The sequence below is a fragment of the Dipodomys merriami genome, unplaced genomic scaffold (genome assembly GCF_024711535.1).
Source record: "Dipodomys merriami isolate MVZ:Mamm:240054 unplaced genomic scaffold, mDipMer1.0.p SCAF_35, whole genome shotgun sequence".
Classification (NCBI taxonomy): domain Eukaryota; kingdom Metazoa; phylum Chordata; class Mammalia; order Rodentia; family Heteromyidae; genus Dipodomys; species Dipodomys merriami.
Window position 1 is genome coordinate 6,411,034 of NW_027205048.1, and position 21,725 is coordinate 6,432,758.

A 21,725-nucleotide genomic window follows, 5' to 3' on the forward strand; every position below is an offset into this window, starting at 1 on the left:
TATGACAAGGTGAATTAATAGGTAGGAAGGAGTCTTAACCTGTTTGTTTTTCTTTTTTCTTTTTTTGTGGGGGTAGGTGGGGGAGTAGTGCTGAGGACCAAACACAGGCCTTGGACATGCCAGGCAAGCCTCTACCGCTGAGCTGCATCCTCAGCCTAGCCTGGGCTTCCTGACTCAAGAAATGCTTGGATGTTTGTCAGAGCTAGGATTGTTTGCAGCACTCTTAAGTATGTGTATTTTTCTAGGGAAAAAGTATATAATTTCCTTTTTTTTTCTTACTCAAAGGAGCCTGTCTTTCAAAATCATTTAAAAAAAAATCATTGCATATAGATACTATATAAGATTGAAATTATTTTTAAATTTCTAGTTTATGTAAGAAGTATTTAAAGTACTTTTAAAATTGTTTGCTTCTGATAAGTGCTAGTGAAACACTCTAGTAACTATTGTACTGTAAGCTTTGTTGTTAGTACAACTTGCTCTTGAGAAAATTAGGTATTTGGGGAAGTATTTTAATGATTAGTAACGAGCAAGCAATAGCATGTTATTTACTTTAAAAATCTCAGCATTAAATATAGATTTATTTTTGCTTTGGAAGGGTTTACTTTGCACTCACTTTAAGGAAAAATATCTCATGGCTATCTTGTCTTTTAGGACCTAATCCTGGAAGAAAAGATGGGATATTTTCAGAATCATCTTTTAACTCTCCACAGGGTGTAGCAATGGTGGATAACATTATATATGTGGCAGACACTGAAAACCACCTTATAAGAAAGGTAATTTAAAAACAAAAGGAAACGTAATTTTTCATTTTAAGATAAAGTTTTAATATATCAGTAAAAAAAAAAACACCCTGATAATTATGTACTACTTTAAATGTTAGAAATTAAATGGCCATGTTTAACTATGTCAAAGTGTCTTTTTCAGATATTTTCCAGAGGAACTTGCTTTAGTTTTAATTCTTACGTATCTTGTTTGTTTGTTTGTTTGTTTGTTCTGTGAGTATGTAGTTGCCACAGAAGTAAAACCTATTGAGTTTTCTTTTATCCTTTGTCTTAAAGTCATATGACTAATACCCCAGTCTGCTCATTCTGAGCAGACTCATTATCCTAGTCACTAGTTAACAGTGTGATCCTTTGTCCTTTCCTGTTAAATTTTCTCAAATATGGGGGAAAAATGGTATATTTCTACCTCCCTTCAATTCTTATGCTTTGGCTGGAAATATTACAAGTCAATTAACTAATATAAAATTGATGTCATTTTGTTAAAAGTTGTGTATTTTCTTGTTTAAAAAATACCAATTCATACATAAAGCTAAAAATTTCCCCTAGCCATCAATTCCATTTGTATATGTATATGCATATAGTGTTTTTTGCAGGCTTTCTTTTAATTCTATATTAACCACATAAATGACATGATAGTCATATTTTATTGTTATTTTAAACATTCTCTGCCAGTAGTAATTTTGTCTATAATCCATTGCTCTTTAAGATGTTATAGGGAAAATAAGTAAGCAAGTTCCTCTAATCCATCCTGTAGAATAAATATGTTATTTCAAATACTTCCTTGCTTTTCTGTTTCTTTCAGTGTTGACATTTAGCCTCATTTTAACGGTGTCACCTAATATATGTATAGTACCAAATACATACATAAAATATATAATATATACTTCATTATGAATCTCCAGGTGGGCAAAAATGTTCTTTATTGCTGAAATTCTAACACCTAGAATAGAGACTGGCTTATGGAAGGTGTTCAGTAGATATTTTTTAAATGAATTGATAAACAAATATCTAATGAAACATATATTCCTACTGGTAAAAACAGGTATTATGTACATGTGTTTTTTAAAAAGTCTTTGACTCACAGATTGTTGAATATTAGTGGTGTAGGGACTTACTTAGCATTGATTTTCATTGGACTAAGGTTTCCTTTACTGAAAGTGATTTTGTTATTATTAAGCTTTTAAAAAGCAGTATTTCTTTATCACTTCTTTTGGGAGTTACTTTTGTAATGTATCAGAATGTTACAGACATTTAACCATGTATTAAGGTAATAAGATAGCTGCTAGCCTTCAGTGTTCCCTTGAATGTGCTTGTCATCTTTAGTTCTCCTGCTTTGGAACTTAATGGGCTTTGGAATATTGACCATGAGGCTGCATTTTTATTCTCATACATTTTAGTACAACTCAGGATTCCTGAGTTCTATATTATATTGCTCGTAAACATTCTATATTGTATGTAGTTCCAATTTTTCTACTCATCATCACTTGTTATTTCCTTTTCTACTGTATATGAACTGACATTTCACTGTGAATTTGATGCATTTCTGTGATGACTAAAAATGTGAAGAATTACCATTTGTATTTCTTCTTTTGAGAATGATTTGTTGATTCTTCACTTGTTTTTTGAGTTATTGATCTTTTTAACAGCCGAGTTGCAAGAATTCCTTATATATTCTCAGTAGAAGTTCTTTATCAGAGCATTTGTAGGTTTGTTTGTTTTTTTTTAACATTTGTCAAGTTAGTTGTGAGTGCTGTCCCTCTTTGTGCTCACAGCTAGCTCTCTGCCACTTGAACTACAGCACCACTTTCCCATTTTTGAGTGGGTAATTGGAGATAAGAGTCTTGCTGGGACTTTTCTATCTGGGGTGGCTTCAAACCACCACCCTCTGATTTCAACCTCTTGAGTAGGTAGGATTACAGGCATGAGCCACCAGCACCCGATTCAAGTTGTCTTTTTACTTATTCTAATCCCTTGAAAGTTGACAAAAGTTTTAAATTTTGATGATGAATTTGTCTGTTTTCTGTAATTGCTTAACTTTCAATGTAATATATAACAATTCATTGTCAAATTCAAGGTCACAAAGGTTTATTATGTATTTTCATCTGAAAGCTTTCTAGTAAATCTTTTCATCCCTAAAAAAGTCTTTCATTCTTTTAAAATTGATTTTCAGCTAGGGTGTGAGGTAAGAATCCACTTCATCCTTGTATGTGTATATCGTTATTCCAGAACTATGTATTGAATTGAGTATTCTGTTTCTCTTGAGTCTTGGCAACCTTGTTGAAAGCATGTATGTGTTTATTTCTGGACTTTCAAGTCAGTTCCACTGGTCAGTGCCTGGCCTTAGGACAGTACCATATGATTTCAAATGTTTCAGCTTTTACTCAATTTTTAAATCAGAAAGTCTATTTGCTCCTCTGTTTTCTTTTTCAGGATTGTTTTGGCTATACTGTATCCCTCCCAACTCTATATGAATTTTTGGAATCATTTGTTCATTTATGCCAAAGGCCATTGTTGTTTCTTATGTAAAGAATTGTCTTCAGAAACACATTCTTTTTGTGTTTTAAACTTCTTTTATTATATTGCTGGCTAGGACCTCCATTGGCTTTAAGCATCAGTAGTGATGGGTTGGGGATATCTTGTCATGACTATAATCTTAAAGGAAATGTATGAAAATTTTCTCTAAAAATTTAATATTTGCTGTAATTTTGGGAAATAAAATATTAATTGAAATTAAAATAGTAATATATTTTGTCCTTGATCTGTCAATGTCATGACTATTAGTAGACTCTTGATGTTGAGCTATTATTCTATTCTTAGGAAAAACTTTAGTTAATAATTTTTAGAACATCAAGCTGGATTTGATTAGCTAAAATTATATGTAATTTTTAATATGCATGTTAATAAATTAAATGACTATAATTTATTATACCCTGTCCATGTAGTTTTAGAATCAAGGTCATGCTAACCTCATCAGATCATCAGCTTTATTTTTTTTCTGTACTTTGTAATAATTTGCCTCACTGAATAACTGGATTTGAACACTTGCTAGAACTCCCTTGTAACACCTCTTGAGCCTGGTGCTTTTTTAAGATGTGGTCTGTGATTTTCATATTACTTTTTATGATACAGTTTTTAAATCAAGATCTATTTCAAGGCCCAACCCAAACTGCCTATTGTATCAACACTAAATGGATTCAATAAGAATAAGAATAAGGTCAAATTGTTTTTTTGTTTTTGTTTTTTGTCAGTCGTGGGCCTTGAACTCTGGGCCTGAGCGCTTTCCCTCAGCTCTTCAGCTCAAGGCTAGTACTCTACCACTTGAGCTACAGTGCCACTTCCGGTTTTCTGGTGGTTTATTGGTGATAAGAGTTTCATGGACTCCTGCCTGGGCTGGCTTTGAACTGTGATCCTCAGATCTCAGCCTCCTGAATAGCTAGGATTACAGGCATGAGCCACCAGTGCCCGGCTTGATTTTTTTTTTTTTTAATCTCAGGAGCTTGTAGTACTAAAGAAATAATGTAAAAAGGTATCACTAAAAGAAAGTATTTTAATGTAGTAACAGAATAAAGGACAGAACTATACATTTGTTTCAAATGGGGAAAAATGTGAAATAATACCTATTTGTGATAGAGGAGCTTAGAATGGAAGTGAATATCTTCAATCTAATAAAGGGCGTCCATACAAAGCATGTAGCTTCATTTCATGCAAAATATTGAAGGTTTTACCCCACAACTGGGAACAATTATACTACATAATGAGTGGAATATTTGTCTTTATTTTCCAGGGACATGTCATGAATATAGAAAACTGTAGGGAGTCAGTATTCTTAAGAAATGAGTTTAGGAAGGTTGGAGGAAAAAAAAACACCTTATTAGAAGATTGAGCATATTTTTATATACTAGTAGCAATAATTTGAAAAATGAAACTTAGAAATCTAGTCTATGGTAGCAACAAAACCTAAATATTTAGAACAAATTCCATATATAAGTACACTCTGTATATAGTCTGCCTTCTGTATATACAGGTTCTGTATCTGGATGACACACATTTTTTTCTTGTTATTATTCTCTATAAATAGTAAAGCATAACAACTATTTACATAGTATTTGCATTGTGTTGGGTATTCTAAGTTATCTCAACATGATTTAAAGTATTTAAAAGAATGTTCATAGACTATTTACAACTACTTCATGCCATTTCATAGAAGGGTCTTTAACATCCTTGGATTATAATATCCATAGAGATATTCTGGAACCAGTCCCTCACAGATTCTGAAGTATTTAAAATATAAGCTTTATTGCTCAGAAAATTTAATAGTAGCTACTAAATAGGATTAGCATTAAAGGCTCAACAGTAAGATGTCATTTCTTTCCAAATTGATTAAGGGACTAGTATCTGATATATAGAGATTCTTACAACTGAAAAATGAAAAGACAACCTTCAGTAGATGACCGAAGATTTGAACACATTTCTCCAAAGAATACATAAGGATGACTACAAGCACATAAAAAGTATTGAAAGTCGTAAGTTAAGAAGGAATCGTAGGTTAAATGTGATGGTAAGCTGGGCGTTGTGGTGTATACCTTAGCCCCAGCACTAGGGAGGATGAGGTGGGAGGATCACTTAAGCCTGGGAGTTTTGAGATCAGCCTGGCCATTTAATGCGACCCTGTCTAAGGAAAAACAAAAACAACAGGCCACAATGAGGTTTTCCACGGGTGTTTGTGATTTACTTTAAAATGCTTAAAATATAAACAGTAGTTGAATAAAACAAGTAAAATGCTGATAGAACTTTACTATTGCAAAATTATATTTTGTGTATGTGTGCTTGAAATTTTTCACAGTAAAAATTAGGAAAAGGGTCTCCAGAGATTAAAAAGCAGGACATCCCATTTTCAGATTATGTAAATTAGAATCAGTATACTAACAAGGAACTGCTAGGTTCAAATCTCAGATCCTTGACTTACTAGCTGTGGGATCTTGGGAAAACTATTCAGTTATTTTTGAGCCAGTTTTTTTCTAAAACAATCAAAATCATAGCATACTAAGTCCTACATATTTCACTTGCTAGCTGAGAATAACTGAAACATATACCTTTAATTTTAATAAACATGTTTTGTTTCAGAATTTTTTGTGGGATCTTGAGAAAATTCAGCTATTTTTCAGTCAGTTTTTTCTAAAATAATCAAAATCATAGCATATTAAGCCTTACATATATCAGTTGTTAGCTGAGAATAGCCGAAATATGTACCTTTAACTTTAAGAAACGTGGTTTTTTTTGAATGTTTTTTCTTTTAAAATATTTTATAGTAACATGAGGTGAGTAGCATTCGTGAGAGAAGTATGCATCAGGTAGATATGCAGGGGGAGATAGAAAATAGGGAATGGATGGGAGAGAAAGTGAAAATCATTGATAGTAATCACTTAAATAACAATCCCCTATAATTAGTTAACCTTTTTTATTAAGTATTATGTTGTAAATAACATTATGTTTTATTGGAATTCTTTACATACCAAAGAAAAAAAATAACATATAGTGCTTCCATTAAATTTTTGTAGATTGACCTAAATGCTGAGAAAGTGAGCACTGTAGCTGGTGTTGGAATTCAAGGTACAGATAAAGAAGGAGGAGCCGAAGGAGAACAGCAGCCCATTAGCTCTCCTTGGGATGTCGTGGTTGGAACATTGGGTATGTAAACATTTAATATTAACCTTTGCTTTTAAAAAGTAAGACAAAAAATATTGTCCAAAAAGAAATGTGCTTATTCTTTCTGATGGAGGCATAGAATTCCATTGTGTGTGTATGTATATATATGCATATATATATACACATACAAATATATATACACCACATATATATACATATATGTACCATATATATATACATATATATACCACATATATATACGTATATATACCACATATATATACATATATATACCATATATATATATACACACACACCACACACACACACATATCACATTTCCTTGATCCATTCATTTACTGAGGGTCATCTGGGTTGGTTGGTTCCATATCTTAGCTATGGTAAATAATAGTGCAATAAACACAGTTGTACTGGTAGTTTTAGTATGGCCTATTTGTGATCCTTTGGGTAAATGCTTAAAAGTGGGACTGCTGGGTCATAGGGGAGCTCTATGTGGAGTCTTTTGAGGAACCTCCATACTGTTTTCCAAAGTGGTTGAACAAATTTACATTCCCACCAACAATGCGGTAGGGTTCCCTTTTGGCCACATCCCCTCCAGCATCTGTTGTTATTAGATTTCTTGATTATATCCATTCTAACTGGGGTGAGTGGAATCTCAATGTTGTTTTGATTTGCATTTATTTTATGACTAGAGAAGTTGAGCATTTCTTCATGTGTCTATTGGCCATGCTCCCCATTTGTTAGGAAATGGAAAGACTTGGAAAAAATTCTATTAAGTGAAGTAAGCCAGACTCAAAGAAACATAGGTCCATGGTTTCCCTTATCTGTAATAACTAGTATATGTCTAGAACAAGCAGAAGAGGCCAAAAGCTATGTACACATGACGATTTAACCTGATGCTAAGCAAAATAAATCTCAAGATAGGGACACAAGAGATTTTTATCTTTCTTTCTTTTTTTTTTTTTTTTGTCAGTCGTGGGGCTTGAACTCTGGGCCTGGGCGCTGTCCCTGTGCTCTTCAGCTCAAGCGAACGCTCTACCGCTTGAGCCACAGTGCCACTTCTGGTTTTCGAGTGGTTTATTGGAGATAAGAGTCTCATGGACTTTCCTGCCCAGGCTGGCATTGAACTGTGATCCTCAGATCTCAGCCTCCTGAGTAGCTGGGATTACAGGCATGAGCCATTGGCACCCAGCTTGATTTAATCTTTCTTGTTCTTTTTAATGTACTTATAATGTACTATGTGATTTTTTTTTGTTGTTTCTTTGTATGTTCTTCCCCCATAGCACAACCCTTGTTGTCACTGTACTTGATTCCGGTATCCTGCATCTTGTATATACATTTTTCTAAAATGGGGAGGGGAAGGGAAACAACAAAATGCTGAAATAAGGATACAGGATGACCCATTGTAACAATGAGAGGTACAAGACACTATGTTGAAAATGAACTTTACAACTTTGTGGGGGTGGTGGGGGGTGGAGAAGGAGGAGGTAGGGAGGAAAGGGATGGTAGGGGAAAAACAAAGGAGGGTGTTGCAATGCTGGATAGGAAATGGACTCATTACCTTGTTCATGTAACAGTAACCCCTCTGTATAGGATCTTTACAATAAAAAATACATATTAAAAAATAAAAACTGTGCTCATTACCTGACTTATGTAACTATAACTGTTATATTTATATCACCTTTGTAATAACAATAATTTTTTAAAGGCTTCAAAAATATTCTTGAGCCAGACGTGGTAGCTCACACCTATAATCCCAGCTTTTCAGGAGGCAGAGAACATTGAGATCTTAGTTCTAGGCCAACCTGAGCAAAAACTTTACAAGACCTTGTCTCAGCCAATAAAAAGTGGGGTGTAGTAGTGCACATCCGTTATCCCAGCTAGTTGGGAAGTGTAAATAAGAGGATTGCAATCCAAGGCAGCCTCAATTAATTAATATTTGAGACTGTTTTAAAAAAATAAAGCAAGAAGGGCTGTGGGTGTTGTTCAAAAGGCAGTGTTTAACTAGTAAGCACCAGACCCTGAGTTTGTCACCCCAGTACTGCCAAGACAAAAAATTCTTGAGATACGCATTTGGCTATTTGGGCTAACTATACTGCTAGTTATCTAATATATTTTCATTTGTGGGCTAGTTCAATGATAATGTATTTTATATACAAAATGTATAATTTTCCTATAATTTAGAGATCTTTCATTTGAGCTGTATCTTCTAGTTAATGTAGCTGTTGATATCTTTAAATTGAAAGGTATGTGATTTTAGAACCTCAAAAGATTATTTATGAACTATATTGCTGAATAGTGCTTGTACTGTAGTTTGAAAAATCAAAAATTAAAGGGAAAAGCTGCTTTTTCTTTAGTTTTTAAATTTTTTGGTACAGTATTAATATATTTTCTTCTGAGCAATTAAATTTTATAGGCTGGAAATGTGGCTTAGTGGTAGAGTGCTTACCTAGCATGTATGAAGCCTTGGGTTTGGTTCCTCAGTAATTAACAGGAAAAGCTAGAAGTGATGCTGTGGCTCAAATGGTAGAGTGCTAATCTTGAGCAAAAGAAGCTAAGGACAGTGCCCAGGTGCTCCAAGACTGAAAAAAAAAATCACTCTGAGGCATTAGGCAATTGATAATAGATGAGACATTACTTTTATGATCTTATTGACTAAATCAAAACCAGAGTACTTCTGTTAGTATTTTGGTTTGTCATTGGTCCCCAGCAGTAGTGAGTAGTGAGATGGCTAGGTATGTCTATGGCTTCAATCTGACAAATGAATCAAGAAGTAGAGTACATTGACAGTCACATTTTCAATGGATTCATGTAGTCTTAATATATTTAAAGATAATTTAGTTTATACTTGAGATAATTTTCTGTTATGGTTTCGATTAAGTAATAATTAAAAGACTTTTTCTGTTGTGATTTTTATAAAGCTATTAACATAAAACAAGTGAGTATAATTCTGGTTAATTTTTTTAATATATATTTTTTATTGTAAAGATACTGTACAGAGGGATTACAGTTACATGAGCAAGGTAATGAGTTCATTTCCTATCGGGCATGTTACACCCTCCTTTATATTTCCCCTACTATCCCTTCCCCACACCCAATCCTGCCCACCCCCCAGCAAAGTTGTAAAGTTCATTTTGGAGAGCAATATGGAGGTTCCTCAAAAGACTCCACATAGAGCTCCCCTATGACCCAGAAATTGCACTTTTGGGCATTTACCCAAACGATCACAAACAAGGCCATACTAAAACTGGTTAATATGTTTAACTTGGATATTTTATGTGAAGTCCTTACTTTTTCTATTGTTACTTTATAAAGATATTAACATTAATAAAATAAGTGAGTGAATTTCTACCTAATAGGTTTAACTTGGATGTTTTATGTAGGTTATTTTTTAAAATATATTTTGGAATTCTGTGTTTTAAGCAATAATGAGTTGCTTGTGGCTCATGAAAGGAGTCATATAATGGAATGGTTAACTTTAGGTCCAGACAGTAGGGGATATACATAGAGAATTCAATACACCAGTTAAAACTCTGTATCCTTTTTATTACCATTCGGTAATTCCAGACAATTTCAGATTTTGTGTGTGTATGCATGTACTAAAACTTGAACTCAAGACCTCACACTTTTCCTTGGCTTTTGCTGCTCAAGACTAGTCTTCTACCACTTGAGTCATAGTTCTACTTTTGAGTTTTTGGAGTGTTCTGGGTGATTAATTGGAGATAAGAGTCTGATGGATTTTTTTCTGCCTGTACTGTTTTTTAGCCTCTATCTGCTGATCTCAGCCTCCTGAATAGCTAGGATTATAGGTAAGAGCTACCAGCAGCTAGCCAGTCTCAGAATTTTTAATCCCCTCCAGGATTTATACCACTGAGCTCTTAGAACATAAATCTCAAGGATGGAAAGAATTAGAAACTTAACTGTCAGTAACATAGTCAAAGTGGATACAAATTCCTGCTTTGGTATGTTGTTATTATTTCTCAAGGGGAGATGAGATTCTGCACTTAAAATGTCAAACCCCTCCCCCAGTGATATATAACCAGTCAATTATATCACAATATAGTCATAAATGTTAGCATTTTGCCACATTATATCCACTGTATCTATTAAAGTTGCCATAATCATACTACATAGAAATCATCTCAAAACTCATCCTCTATTTCTTGCTTGCACACGGGATTGGAGTTCAGCAAGTGGAGACTTGGCAAGCCTGGGCTTAGTCCAGATCTGTTCTACGTGATACTCATTGTCTATAACATAGTCTTCTCTTGACAAAACACTGAAGCACACAAGGGTAAGCCCCATTATATACCATGCTTTTACTCATGGCATATCTACTTACACACTGTTTTAAAACAGTTTTCATAGCTGGGAACCTGGGACTTATGCCTGTAATCTTAGCTACTTAGCAGCAGAGGATTAAGGTTCAAAGTCAACCTGGGCAGGAAAGTCAGTGAGATTCTTATCTTCAGTTAACCAACAAAAAGCCATATATGTGGAGCTGTGGCTCAAGTGGTAGAGCACTATCCTTGAGCAAAAAAGCTCAGGGACAGTAGTACTCAGGCCCTGAGTTCAATCCTCAGGACTGGCATTAAAAAAAAAAGTCTCCTAACAAAGTACAGCCACAGGACTAAGTTTGCCTATAGGATGCCATAGCAAAAAATGTGGACACAAGAATTGTTCTTCACCTGTCACTTATATTACAATCTGCATTACGTAACAGAATGTATTTGACTAAATTCTATTTATTTAGTGAGCAAAGAACACTTACGATCCAATCATACCTTATGACATGGAATCTCTAGTTGTTTATCTTTGTATTAACAATGCATCCAACTTGCTCAAAGAAAAATCCTCACTTTATTGACAAGTATCTGATATCAGGTTCCAACTCAAGTGATGTGCTATGAAGGCTTACATCTTTATTAAGTTCAGTTTTCACGGAGCCAAGTCCTGATTCAACTTAACAGATGATCCTTCTGCATTTAATTTAGAACTAAACATATCTTCACTTCAGGTACTTGGCAAGAGAAGTACTGTTGAATGCACTTAAGCTCAACACCTTGCAGAATGCTGCCTAAGAGAAAGTGGTTTTCAAGTACTGTCTGAAGGACCTTAAGTTACAATGGTCATGCTAGCCCAGGAGTGTTAAATCTTTGATTCTTTACCTTGGTATTGTAAAATATTGTGATCATTGCAAAATACCTATAAATTTCTGGATATTTCCAGAAATTCTAGTTACAAGTTGGAAGTTACAAAGTGGTGTGCTACCTCAAAACATTTTAAGAATGATGACTTTAAAGAAGAGCAGGTACCTGTGGTTTTCAGATGATGTTTGTAAGCTTGTACAACTGTGCATATAGGTATTTATGTAATGAAACTTTATATAATGTGTTTCTGCATACGTAATTTAAGATTACACAATTTTAAAAAGATTAGGTAAAGAGAATAAGAAATATTAAGGAGAAATCCACAGCTGAATGTATATACTTGACCAAGAGCCCTAGCTTAATAATGTACTTCAAGGAGAGATTAAGAAAGGTACTTAAAATATTTCTGACTATTTAACATACATAGGTAATTTGTATGTGTGTATATATTTTAAATAGTAACTGTGTATTTAAGCTTGTCATGTTAGTGATAAAAGCATAAAATAGCATAAAGTGTTTTTTAATGAATTTCATCATTTTTTGGTTGTCACTTTAGATACGATCAAAACTTTTCTGTGTTCCAAAATGAATGAGTAGCTATAGTAAATTCATTTTTAGCAGATGTTTTGCCATGTTTCTATAATGTGGATGAAGTCTGTGTTGATTCCACTGATGCCAGATGGTAACCTGAAAAAATGTTTTATGATAAAGGGCAGGACCCCTGCTAGTCTCTAAACACTTCGGATGTTACCTGATTTAGAAACCTTCGTAGAAAGGATAGTGTGCCTGAATCCCATTAACCTCTCATGGCCCTTTAATCAGCATTTTCCTCAGTACAAATTGAGCTTTTGTTATACAACCTTAATGGTTGAAATCTATCTAGTCTGCCAGTCAGTCTGCCATATTAGTGCTTAGATAATATGCTCTGTGACTGCTACAAAATGCCATTAAAATATTGTTTGCTTTTAAAATAATCAGATGATGCAGAAATTTTTGAAGTGATAAATTTTATGTAATATAATCAGCATTTTTATTTTGGAAGAGTTGTTCAATCTTTATGTCTGAAATTTGAGAAACTATAATATTATCTTGTCCCACTGACTTGGTGCTTATCAGGCCTTTTCTTAATGAAGTACAATTTACATAAAGCAAATTTTATCCTTACCGGTTGGACAGTTCTATGGATTTTGATCAAAGTATACAGTGTTCTCATCAGTCTTACTACCATCACCGCACCATACCAGCTACTGGCAGCAGTGGTCTCTGCTGACCCTCAGCAGTCTTTATATCTGGCTTCTTCCTCAGAAATTTACTTTTTTAAAATCACGAACAGTCCACTTATATGGCTGTACCCTTTGCCTTTTCAAGCAACTGGTGGACATTTGAGATGGATACCGTAAAGCCTCAATGAACCTTTTATGTGTGTGTGTGTATTTGTAACAAGTGTAAGGAGAGGGGAGCAGGAGATAATGTCTTTTACTTATCTTGGGCAGATGCCTAGGAATCAAATTAATTGCCAAGTTGTTTTCCAGAGTGCCTGTTTTCTTAGTTTCAAGTGTGTCTGGAATCATTGCTTCTGCCTGAAGAACCTTTTCTAAAATATCTTTTAATCCAAGTCTGTTTGGTATGATTTCTCTGAGCTTTTCCCTTATTTTTAAGGATATTTTTGCTTTATATCTATGTCTAGATTGATATTTTTTCTGTTAATACTTTAGGATTCGCTCCATTATCTTCTGGTTCTCATAGTTTTCCTCACAAAGGTGTACTTTACTTTTACTTTTTTCCTCTCTTATTGCTTTACATGTAAAGCATGTTTTTATTCTACTTTAAACATTTACCTTTGGGTTTTAACAGTCAGAAGTTATCCAACCTGAAGTTCTTGAGTCTGTGCTTTGATATCCATTATTTTCGAGAAATCCATAGCCATTCTGTTTTTCAGATATTTTTTCCTACCTTTCTCTTTTCTTCTAGTACTTCAAGTATTCATATATGTGATTCTTTGATATTACATCAAGGTGTTCTTTCAGAATTTTTTTTCTTTTTGTGTTAATTTGGTAATTCCTCTATTTAGCTTCAAGTCCACCAGTTCTTTTCTTAGCTATGTGTAGCTGGCTGACAAGTCTGTTGAAGAAATTCTTCGTGCCTTAAAAAAAAAAAAGTTTCTATTTTACTATTTTTTATAGTCTATTTCTGCTGAAATTTTCCACCTATTTAGGTATGTTGGCTACCTTATTTTCTAGTCTTTTACATAGTAAACAGTTATTTCATATCTGTGTCCAGTAGTTCTAGACTTCAAGTTATATCTGAGTCCAGTTCCACTTAAAAATAGGTAGTTTTCTTGCTTTTGTGTTGGACTTCTCATTGTTTATATGAGGCTGAGAGAGCAATATTTTGGGCCATTATTGTTGGAGATTGTCACTTTTTCAGAAACTGTATTGGTCTAGGCTCTACTATTACTTTTGTTGTGGACAGCACACCATACATAGCTTTCCATTTCCTGAAGCTGGTTTGCTATTGCACTGTAGCCCAGGTCTTTGTGCTTGAAGGTCATCTCAGTGGCCACTGGCTTCCCTCAGCTTTCTGCCATCCCAAAACAACAGAGCCCTTCAGTGGCTCTTCCTCTTCATGCTTGCAGTTTCCTCAGTTATACTGCTGTTGTTTGTTACTTTGCACTGGGTCTGCTTTGGGGATGGGGCTGTTCTGGTTGTTCTGGTCCAGCTTCCGTTCAGTCTTGGGCAGGCTGTGACTGACTAGGCACTGAGGACAGGAGAACGGGAGCATTTTCATTGCCTCCATCCCTCCTCTGATGGCAATAGTCTGCCTTGTCTGTGACTTGTCTGAAAGTATCTTGCTTTCCTCTCAGAAGCCCACTTGAGCTCCAAGAGTCTTTGGCAGAGGGCAGAGCCTTGCCCTCCCTGGGCATTGAGTTTTCTCCTCTGCATTACCCTGGCTGTAACATCCTGTGCCCTGGGATGACACTTTGCTACTTTTCCCTTGACTCAAGGCTTTGCTTCATAGGAGCTGTAGAAGCTGTGGAAACAAATCTGTTTACACTACAGAGGATTTCATAGAGGCTGGAAAGACGGTGCTGGTTATAGCTGCCTAAAATGATACAGAATTTTTAAGAGCTGAATTTGGTGATTTTTACATTTTATTATTTTATTCCTATTCTAATCTTTATTGATAACTAAGAGCTATTTTACTTTAAAAATACTTATTCCTAGAGCCTTGTCAGCTTTTGGCATCATCTATCTTTTAAAAATTATATTTAGTCATGACTGTTGAAAGTCAGTAATACTAAGTACACTCCTAATTTGAAATTGAAATGTTTGAAATTACCACATTCTCGTTGGAAGGAACGAAACTAATACCCATATTCAGTAATGGAACTATGTGATTTAGATTCCAACTCCAGAATGAAGAGCATACATTATTAACATTGATGCCTATTAGTTTCATAGGCATCATAAATGCCAAGTCACCATGCTGTTTTCCTTTTTTAAATTCTTATTTTGTGTGCAAAAACAGCTTCTTCAGCCTTTACTGAAATAAACGATCATGCACGGTGAAAACTCCATGCAAGGTGGGCTGCATGGTGCTTGCTATGCCATGGGCTCTGAAGCCAGACCTCCTGAGGCTCCAAGTTCCAATAGTTGTGTGACTTTTGGCAAACTCCTCAGCCTCTGTGCCTCAACTTCCTCACCAGTGGGGTAGTTATGAGTAGTGCCTACCTCAAGGACTGAAGATTGAGAGATGATAGCACTCATTGCCTCAAATGCACTGGGCTTGCTATTCTCTTTTTTTATCTTTTGTTGTAAAAGTCACAAAGAAATGCTGATGATCTAAACCAAACCTAACCTAGACAAGGCTGGAAACTGGAAGGTGTACTTTTAGGAGATATCCAGCCATAGACCACTTGGTAAGGGCACCAAGACAAGGGCAGATGGGGTTTCTTTAGCTTTTCAACCTGCAGTAGGAAGCTTCAGGTACATTGATTCTGTCTCTGATCACACATGAAAAAGTAGTTGGTTACATAGGTCAGAGCTAAGTGAACAAGGCAGAAGGGAGGAAGACTAAAGGCCAGTCAGGGAACTGGACAGAGAACAAGCTCATTTTTATAGGTCTTTCATTCTCATCAGAGCATTTAGAATCTGGAGTCAGATTTACTGATGAACTCATTCCAGACTTAGCTGTGTGAATATTAGCAAACTATTTAATCTCCTTGAATTTGTTTCTTTATAAAATGAAAATGATGATAAGACTTCTCAGACTTCTTAAGTTAAAGGAAATAATTCATTTACAGTACCTGGCATCATGCCTCCAACATAGCAAGTGTTCTGGATGATTACCGTAATATTACCATCATCATCATTGTAAGTTGGTACTTAGAAACCCAAAGACAAGCACCTTATGTTGCCATTGCTTCTGCTTCTATACTTTTTTTCCATTGCTCCCTAAAAGAAAATAGATACACAGGAACCAAGACAAAACCAGTGCTCATACTTGATCAGTGCAAGGCCTTTGCATACAAAGCAAACCCTGGCTGAGCTAGCCTGATCTATGGAGGCCACACTTTCAGTCCAGTATGTACCATCAACGCTCTCCTTTGCCAAGGCAGTCTCTGAAAGCTGTTATGGCTGAGCATAAAATTCATCTGACTTGGCTTTCCTGGGTTTTCTTTCTTCCCTTCTTTCCCTTTCCTTTTTTCTTTTCTTTTCTCTCCTTTTCTCATCCTCATTTCTCTTGACTGTTGTTGTTGTTGTTGTTTGAGGCAGGATTTTGCTACATATTCCAGGCCCAACTTGAATTTAAGTTTAAAATTCTCATGTCTTATCCTTCTGAGTGCTGGAATTACAGGCATATGCCAACAGCCTCTTCTGAAGCTAGGACATTCCTGTAGAAGAGAGAGTGTGTTCTCAGCTGGGAACAGGCTGAGAGACCAGGTAGGAGGTGGTCCTTGCAGTAATCTGCTGACTTAGAGCAAGGTGGAGGTGTATGAAATGGGCAGGTTCTGGATCTGTTTTGAATAAGGAAACAATAGGATTTATTGACAGATCCTATGTGACCTGAGAGAGAAAAAGATAAGGATGATGATCCTGGGTGTTTCTTCGAAGAACAGAACATGAGACTCTCTCTACATTCTATACCAGTGATCCTTGGTGAGGGGACATGCATATCATTACTAGATTTACTAGATTTACCTTTAGGTGCTTGATGTCTTTTAGTGACACCATAAAGGTTTGCTTCTATTTGTTTGCTGGCTTACCAACAGAATTTTTTATTTAATGACCTGTATTCAACAACTTGCCTAAACTCACTTATGAATTCTGGTGATTCCTCTGTAAAACTTTCAAGATTTCCTGTGTACCTAGTCATGACATCTGCTAATAACTGCTGTTTTATTTCTAATCTTTCCCTTTTTGCTTTTTATTTCCTACTTGGTTATACAAGCGAGCTCCTCCATTTGAGCTAGACAGAGATAGAAGTGTTGCTAGGAGGTGTGTTCACCTCATTTCTGTTCACAGGAGGAATGTTTGCAGGTTTTCTCTGCTAAGTATGGTGCTTATCATAGATTTTCTGAAAGTATTTTTTATCAGATTAAATAAGTTGTATGCTGATCCTAGTTTGCTAAGTTTTTATCACATTTGGAAGCATAATAAGAGAAGTTAGAAGGCTTTATTTTTTAGTTATTTATAATAAAAATAATATCTTAATTATATCAATGTTTTTGCAGAACTGTATTATCATGCAAAATACTATGCATGAAATAGCTGAAGATATGTTTAGGGTGATATTCTAGTCTCCTTGTTTTTTTAGAGGATAATAGCAAATTTACAGCAGATTTCTTTGATTAGGGATATATCATTGGTAGTGAAATTGGGTTTTTAGACCCCCGAGCACAAAGTACAGGAGTTCTACAGTAGGCCTGGCCACTTGCACTTATATCTCCAATGAAGAAATATAGTGAAGGGCCAAGAAAAGAAGTTTAGTACCTTGGAGCCATGGGAAGACAGCACTTCAGCACATCTTCAGGGGTACGTATTAGCTTCGGGTTAAATAGATAAGATTGTGGTCAGGGAGTAAGAAAGGTATCCATGGTTAAAATAGTCTCAAGTCACAAATGTGTGGCCTGGTTGGCCATTAGCTCACTTTGTCCTTCAAGTAATACTGGAGAACTGTTATCACTTTATTACTGAGGGCAAGGTGATCTCCTGAGTTTTGAGCTGTTTTCTTTAAGATGATAAGAAGGTATTGCCTGTTTGAGAGGCAAGTTACCTTCCACAAAAGATGTTTCTCACTAAATATTCTTTCCTCTTCAAAACAAGGTAATTGCAAAGGGACTGCAGCAGCGAGTAGTTCAGATCAAAGGGCACAGACACAAAGTTAGGGGACTTTTACTTAATTCATAAGCTCCAGCAAAAGCATCTTAAGTTGTCTCTTACACTAGTATCATAAAATACTGAGTCATTAACATAACTGTAATAACAAAATGAGGACGGTTTCTTCTGCTGTTCAGAAGAAAGTTTACTTATTCAATAAACAATCTTTGCATGTCTGCTATATGTTATACATTATTTTAATTGTTGATAATAAAACTGTGAAAGCTGCTGACCTCATAGATGAACTTAACAGAAAAAAAGCAGTAAGCAAATAACATGTAGGATAACAACAGATCCCATGAAGAAAAAAATAAGGCAAGGTAGGGGTTAAAAATACAATGATGTAAAGGAGAATACTGTTAGGAGAGGAGCACAGAGGCACAATGCCTGTGTGCCTCCGATCATATAAAATGATACTTAGCAAAATGAATTTCAGGAACTGGAAGTGGGTTTCTTCTGTTTTTATTTTCGTTTATTTTGTCTTGTTTGTTTATCTGTCTTTGGGAGGGCCAAGGGGGTTACAGAGTGGAGGGACAAAGGGTGAACAAATATATCAGTGGTATTCATTGGACTCTATGTTGAAAAGTGAACTATACAACTTGTAAATGGGGATGGGAGGGAAAAACTGGGAGAGTGTGAGGGAAGGCGTGACATTGTCAAAAAAGAAATGTACTCATCACCTGACTTACGTAACTGTAACCCCTCTGTACATCACCTTTATCATAACAATTAATTTTTTAAGAAAAAAAGATGGTGTGTGTGTGTGTGTGTGTGTGTGTGTGTGTGTGTGTGTGTGTGTGTGTGCATGTGCGTGCATGCGCATGCACGCGCACTAGATAAAAGAGCAGGAAAGGGCTGATCAGAGATCCCAACTGACACTGGTCTGGAGGATGAATGTCCTAGGAAGATTTTCAGGTTAAAAGACAGCAAGTATCACTTAGCGCCTAACACATGCCAATGGCATATTAGGTGCTTTACTTAAATTGCCTTATACATTCTTCCCAATAATTTTTGAAATAAGCCACAATCTTCTTCTTTGACAGTTGGAGAAACTGAGTCACAAATTAGGAAATGATGTAGTCATGATTCAAATCCAGAACTACCTGCTACCACAAGGAATTGGAGAAAGGCACTTCCAGGAGCCCTCTTCATTTAGTTGTCTGTTGTATGACCATAGAATAATTTCATAAAGAAGTGGAAGAACTGAGTAGTGGACTTGAACTGTAGTCATTTACAATACTTTGTGTAATACTCTAAAAATGTTTCTGAGTAAACTCAGGCTTTAGAATGTTATGAGTAGAAAACATTCCAAATTGTGTTAAAATTAGTAAGCATGATTAGTTTTATGCCTTTTGTTTATACTACTTAGTGAAGTGTTGTGTTTTGTCTTGTTTGGTTGGCCATTCCCCTAGCTAATAATACCATTGTCTAAACAGGAACATAAACTCATTTTCATTGTGAAATGCTAAATATTTATAATCTTTGGCTTTATGGTGGATTTAACACAAATAAGCAGCTGTAAACTGAGTGCTTTATTAGCGATCATCTGTTGGTAATACATTCATTGTTAATGCCTACTATAAGATTAATACATTTATGTGAAAAAAATTATACTTTTTATCCTCAGTGCCATTTATCAAGTGCTATTCAGTGTATATATTTTACTCTCCTAATACAACATACTACAAAATTCAGATCCACATTCATAAAATAATGATTATGGCTGACATTTGAGAGTGGCTATTTCTCAGTGTTATTCTCAGTGCTTCACATACTTTGAACTTTTCATTTGAATGTCATTATATCTAAAATAATAGAATATTTTATTAACTTAGATGTTCTAGTCATTCTAATAGTAGCAGCATATAGCCCTAGAATAGCTAAAGGAGCAGTGTGGTATGTTAAAATTAATTGTGGAAAGCTTTTGATCTAGTTTTTAAGGTCTTTAAGCAGAGACTGAGTTCCCAGAATAGATGGCCACCAGTGTCACTTTTAGTACAACCAGATCTGAGTATGAAAAAGAAATTGAGGAGAATTGCTTCTCTTTAGATGTTACTAGATTGCAATTCTGAACACAGATAAAGAAGTACCACATGGAATGGTTAAGGGAATAGACTTTCTGTTGGCCTGCCTGGCTCAGTTTAATTCCTTCATATGCTAACTCTGTGAATTTGGCACATTACTAACCTCTACAAGGCTCTGTTTATTCATCTGTAATTTAGACCTCCTAATAGTAACCAGTTCATGGGCTTTGGAAAAAATTGTTACAAATGTCTAAGTGCTTGGCACATAGCAGCCAAAGTTACTTGAGAACCAACATCATTGTAGGTTTTTGCTGTTGTTAAATTAAGGGACACTTAAGAGTAACACCAATTACAGAGGGAAAAAACAACAATTCTTTCTGGACACAACTACTTGAAATTAAAAGAGATGAAAATAAACTAGCCCCATTAAACATATTTCCTTTAGTGTAAGTTAAATTATCTCATTTACTTAAGCAGATATTCTAAATTAAAATAGTGAAATATTTTAACAGTACAATCAAGTTTAAGAAATGCAGCTTTGTTGCATTGTAATAAGCTGTAACATCCTTCAGTCTAAAAAAATAGAAAATTATTTATTGTTATTTACTTATTTTTTGTCGGTTGTGGGTTTGTACTCTGGGCCTGGGCACTGTCCCTGAGCTCTTCAGCTAAAGGCTACCACTTGAGCCACAGTGCCACTTTCGGTTTTCTGATGGTTTTTTGGAGATAAGAGTCTCATGGACTTTCCTGTCTAGGCTGGCTTTGAACCGTGATCCTCAGATCTCATTCTCCTGAGTAGCTAGGATTACAGGCATGAGCCACCAGCACCCAGCTGAAGATTATTTATTTTAATAAACAGTTATATGGTATTCTATCCTTGACTGTTTTATATGCCAGCTAATATCTTTTTTAAAGCTTCACAAATAGCCAATGGATTTTTAAGTAATACTGAGATGACAATATATGTGCCATGAACTCTTAGAAGATTTCACTTTTTGGTGGAAATTGGCAGTTTATTTAGAGAGTGTCAACTTATTTCTTCTGTCGCATAAGATAAGAAATCAAATAGTCATAAACATTGTATCCAGTGATGCAGAGATTGAGAAAGCGTGGAGCTAGAGATGTAGCTCAGTGCTATAGCACTTGTTTAGCTTGTACTAGGCCCCGAGTTTCATTCCCAGCATCGAAGAAAAGAAAAGAAACAACAACAACAAAAAACCTTCGGCTTTTGTTTAAGGAGATATACGAGTCTCCCTGACTTGGTCAATACATACTATATACATATTTTTGAATTATCACCCTGCATACCATTTTTAAAAAGAGGAAAACTGGTTATAATATTGTAGCGGGTAGAATTCAAATCTAAAGAAAAAAATCCTCTCACTAAAAGAACAGAAAACCCATTTTATTTTTTTCTGTCACATTATTTAAAAACTTATGAGTCCTGTCCATGAATTCAGGTTTGATAATTACTACTTACTTTTATACAGGTTCAAAGGACCAGAGAGATGACGTTCTGTGGATAGCCATGGCAGGCACCCATCAGATATGGGCACTCCTCCTGGCCTCTGGCAAACTGCCCAAGAAAAAGTAAGTGACGCCATCTCTGCCCCCATGGAGTCCACAGAGCTCCTTTCCAGATTCACCCTCACAACACCCACGGTCCTCATCAGGATGTGCTGGATTGGGCCTCCGTAACAAACAGCCTGGATGCTCAGTGGG

General features: G+C 35.4%; 1 protein-coding gene across 1 annotated transcript in view; it reads left to right on the forward strand.

Moving 5' to 3' along the window:
* Nhlrc2 (NHL repeat containing 2) overlaps positions 1–21,725 on the forward strand; it is a 57,258-nt gene that overhangs the window by 17,267 nt on the left and 18,266 nt on the right. Inside the window, exons 4-6 of the mRNA XM_069988056.1 lie at positions 652–773; positions 6,341–6,470; positions 21,494–21,593. Of these exons, the coding sequence (XP_069844157.1) occupies positions 652–773; positions 6,341–6,470; positions 21,494–21,593 (352 nt within the window). The remainder of the gene's footprint in view (positions 1–651; positions 774–6,340; positions 6,471–21,493; positions 21,594–21,725) is intronic.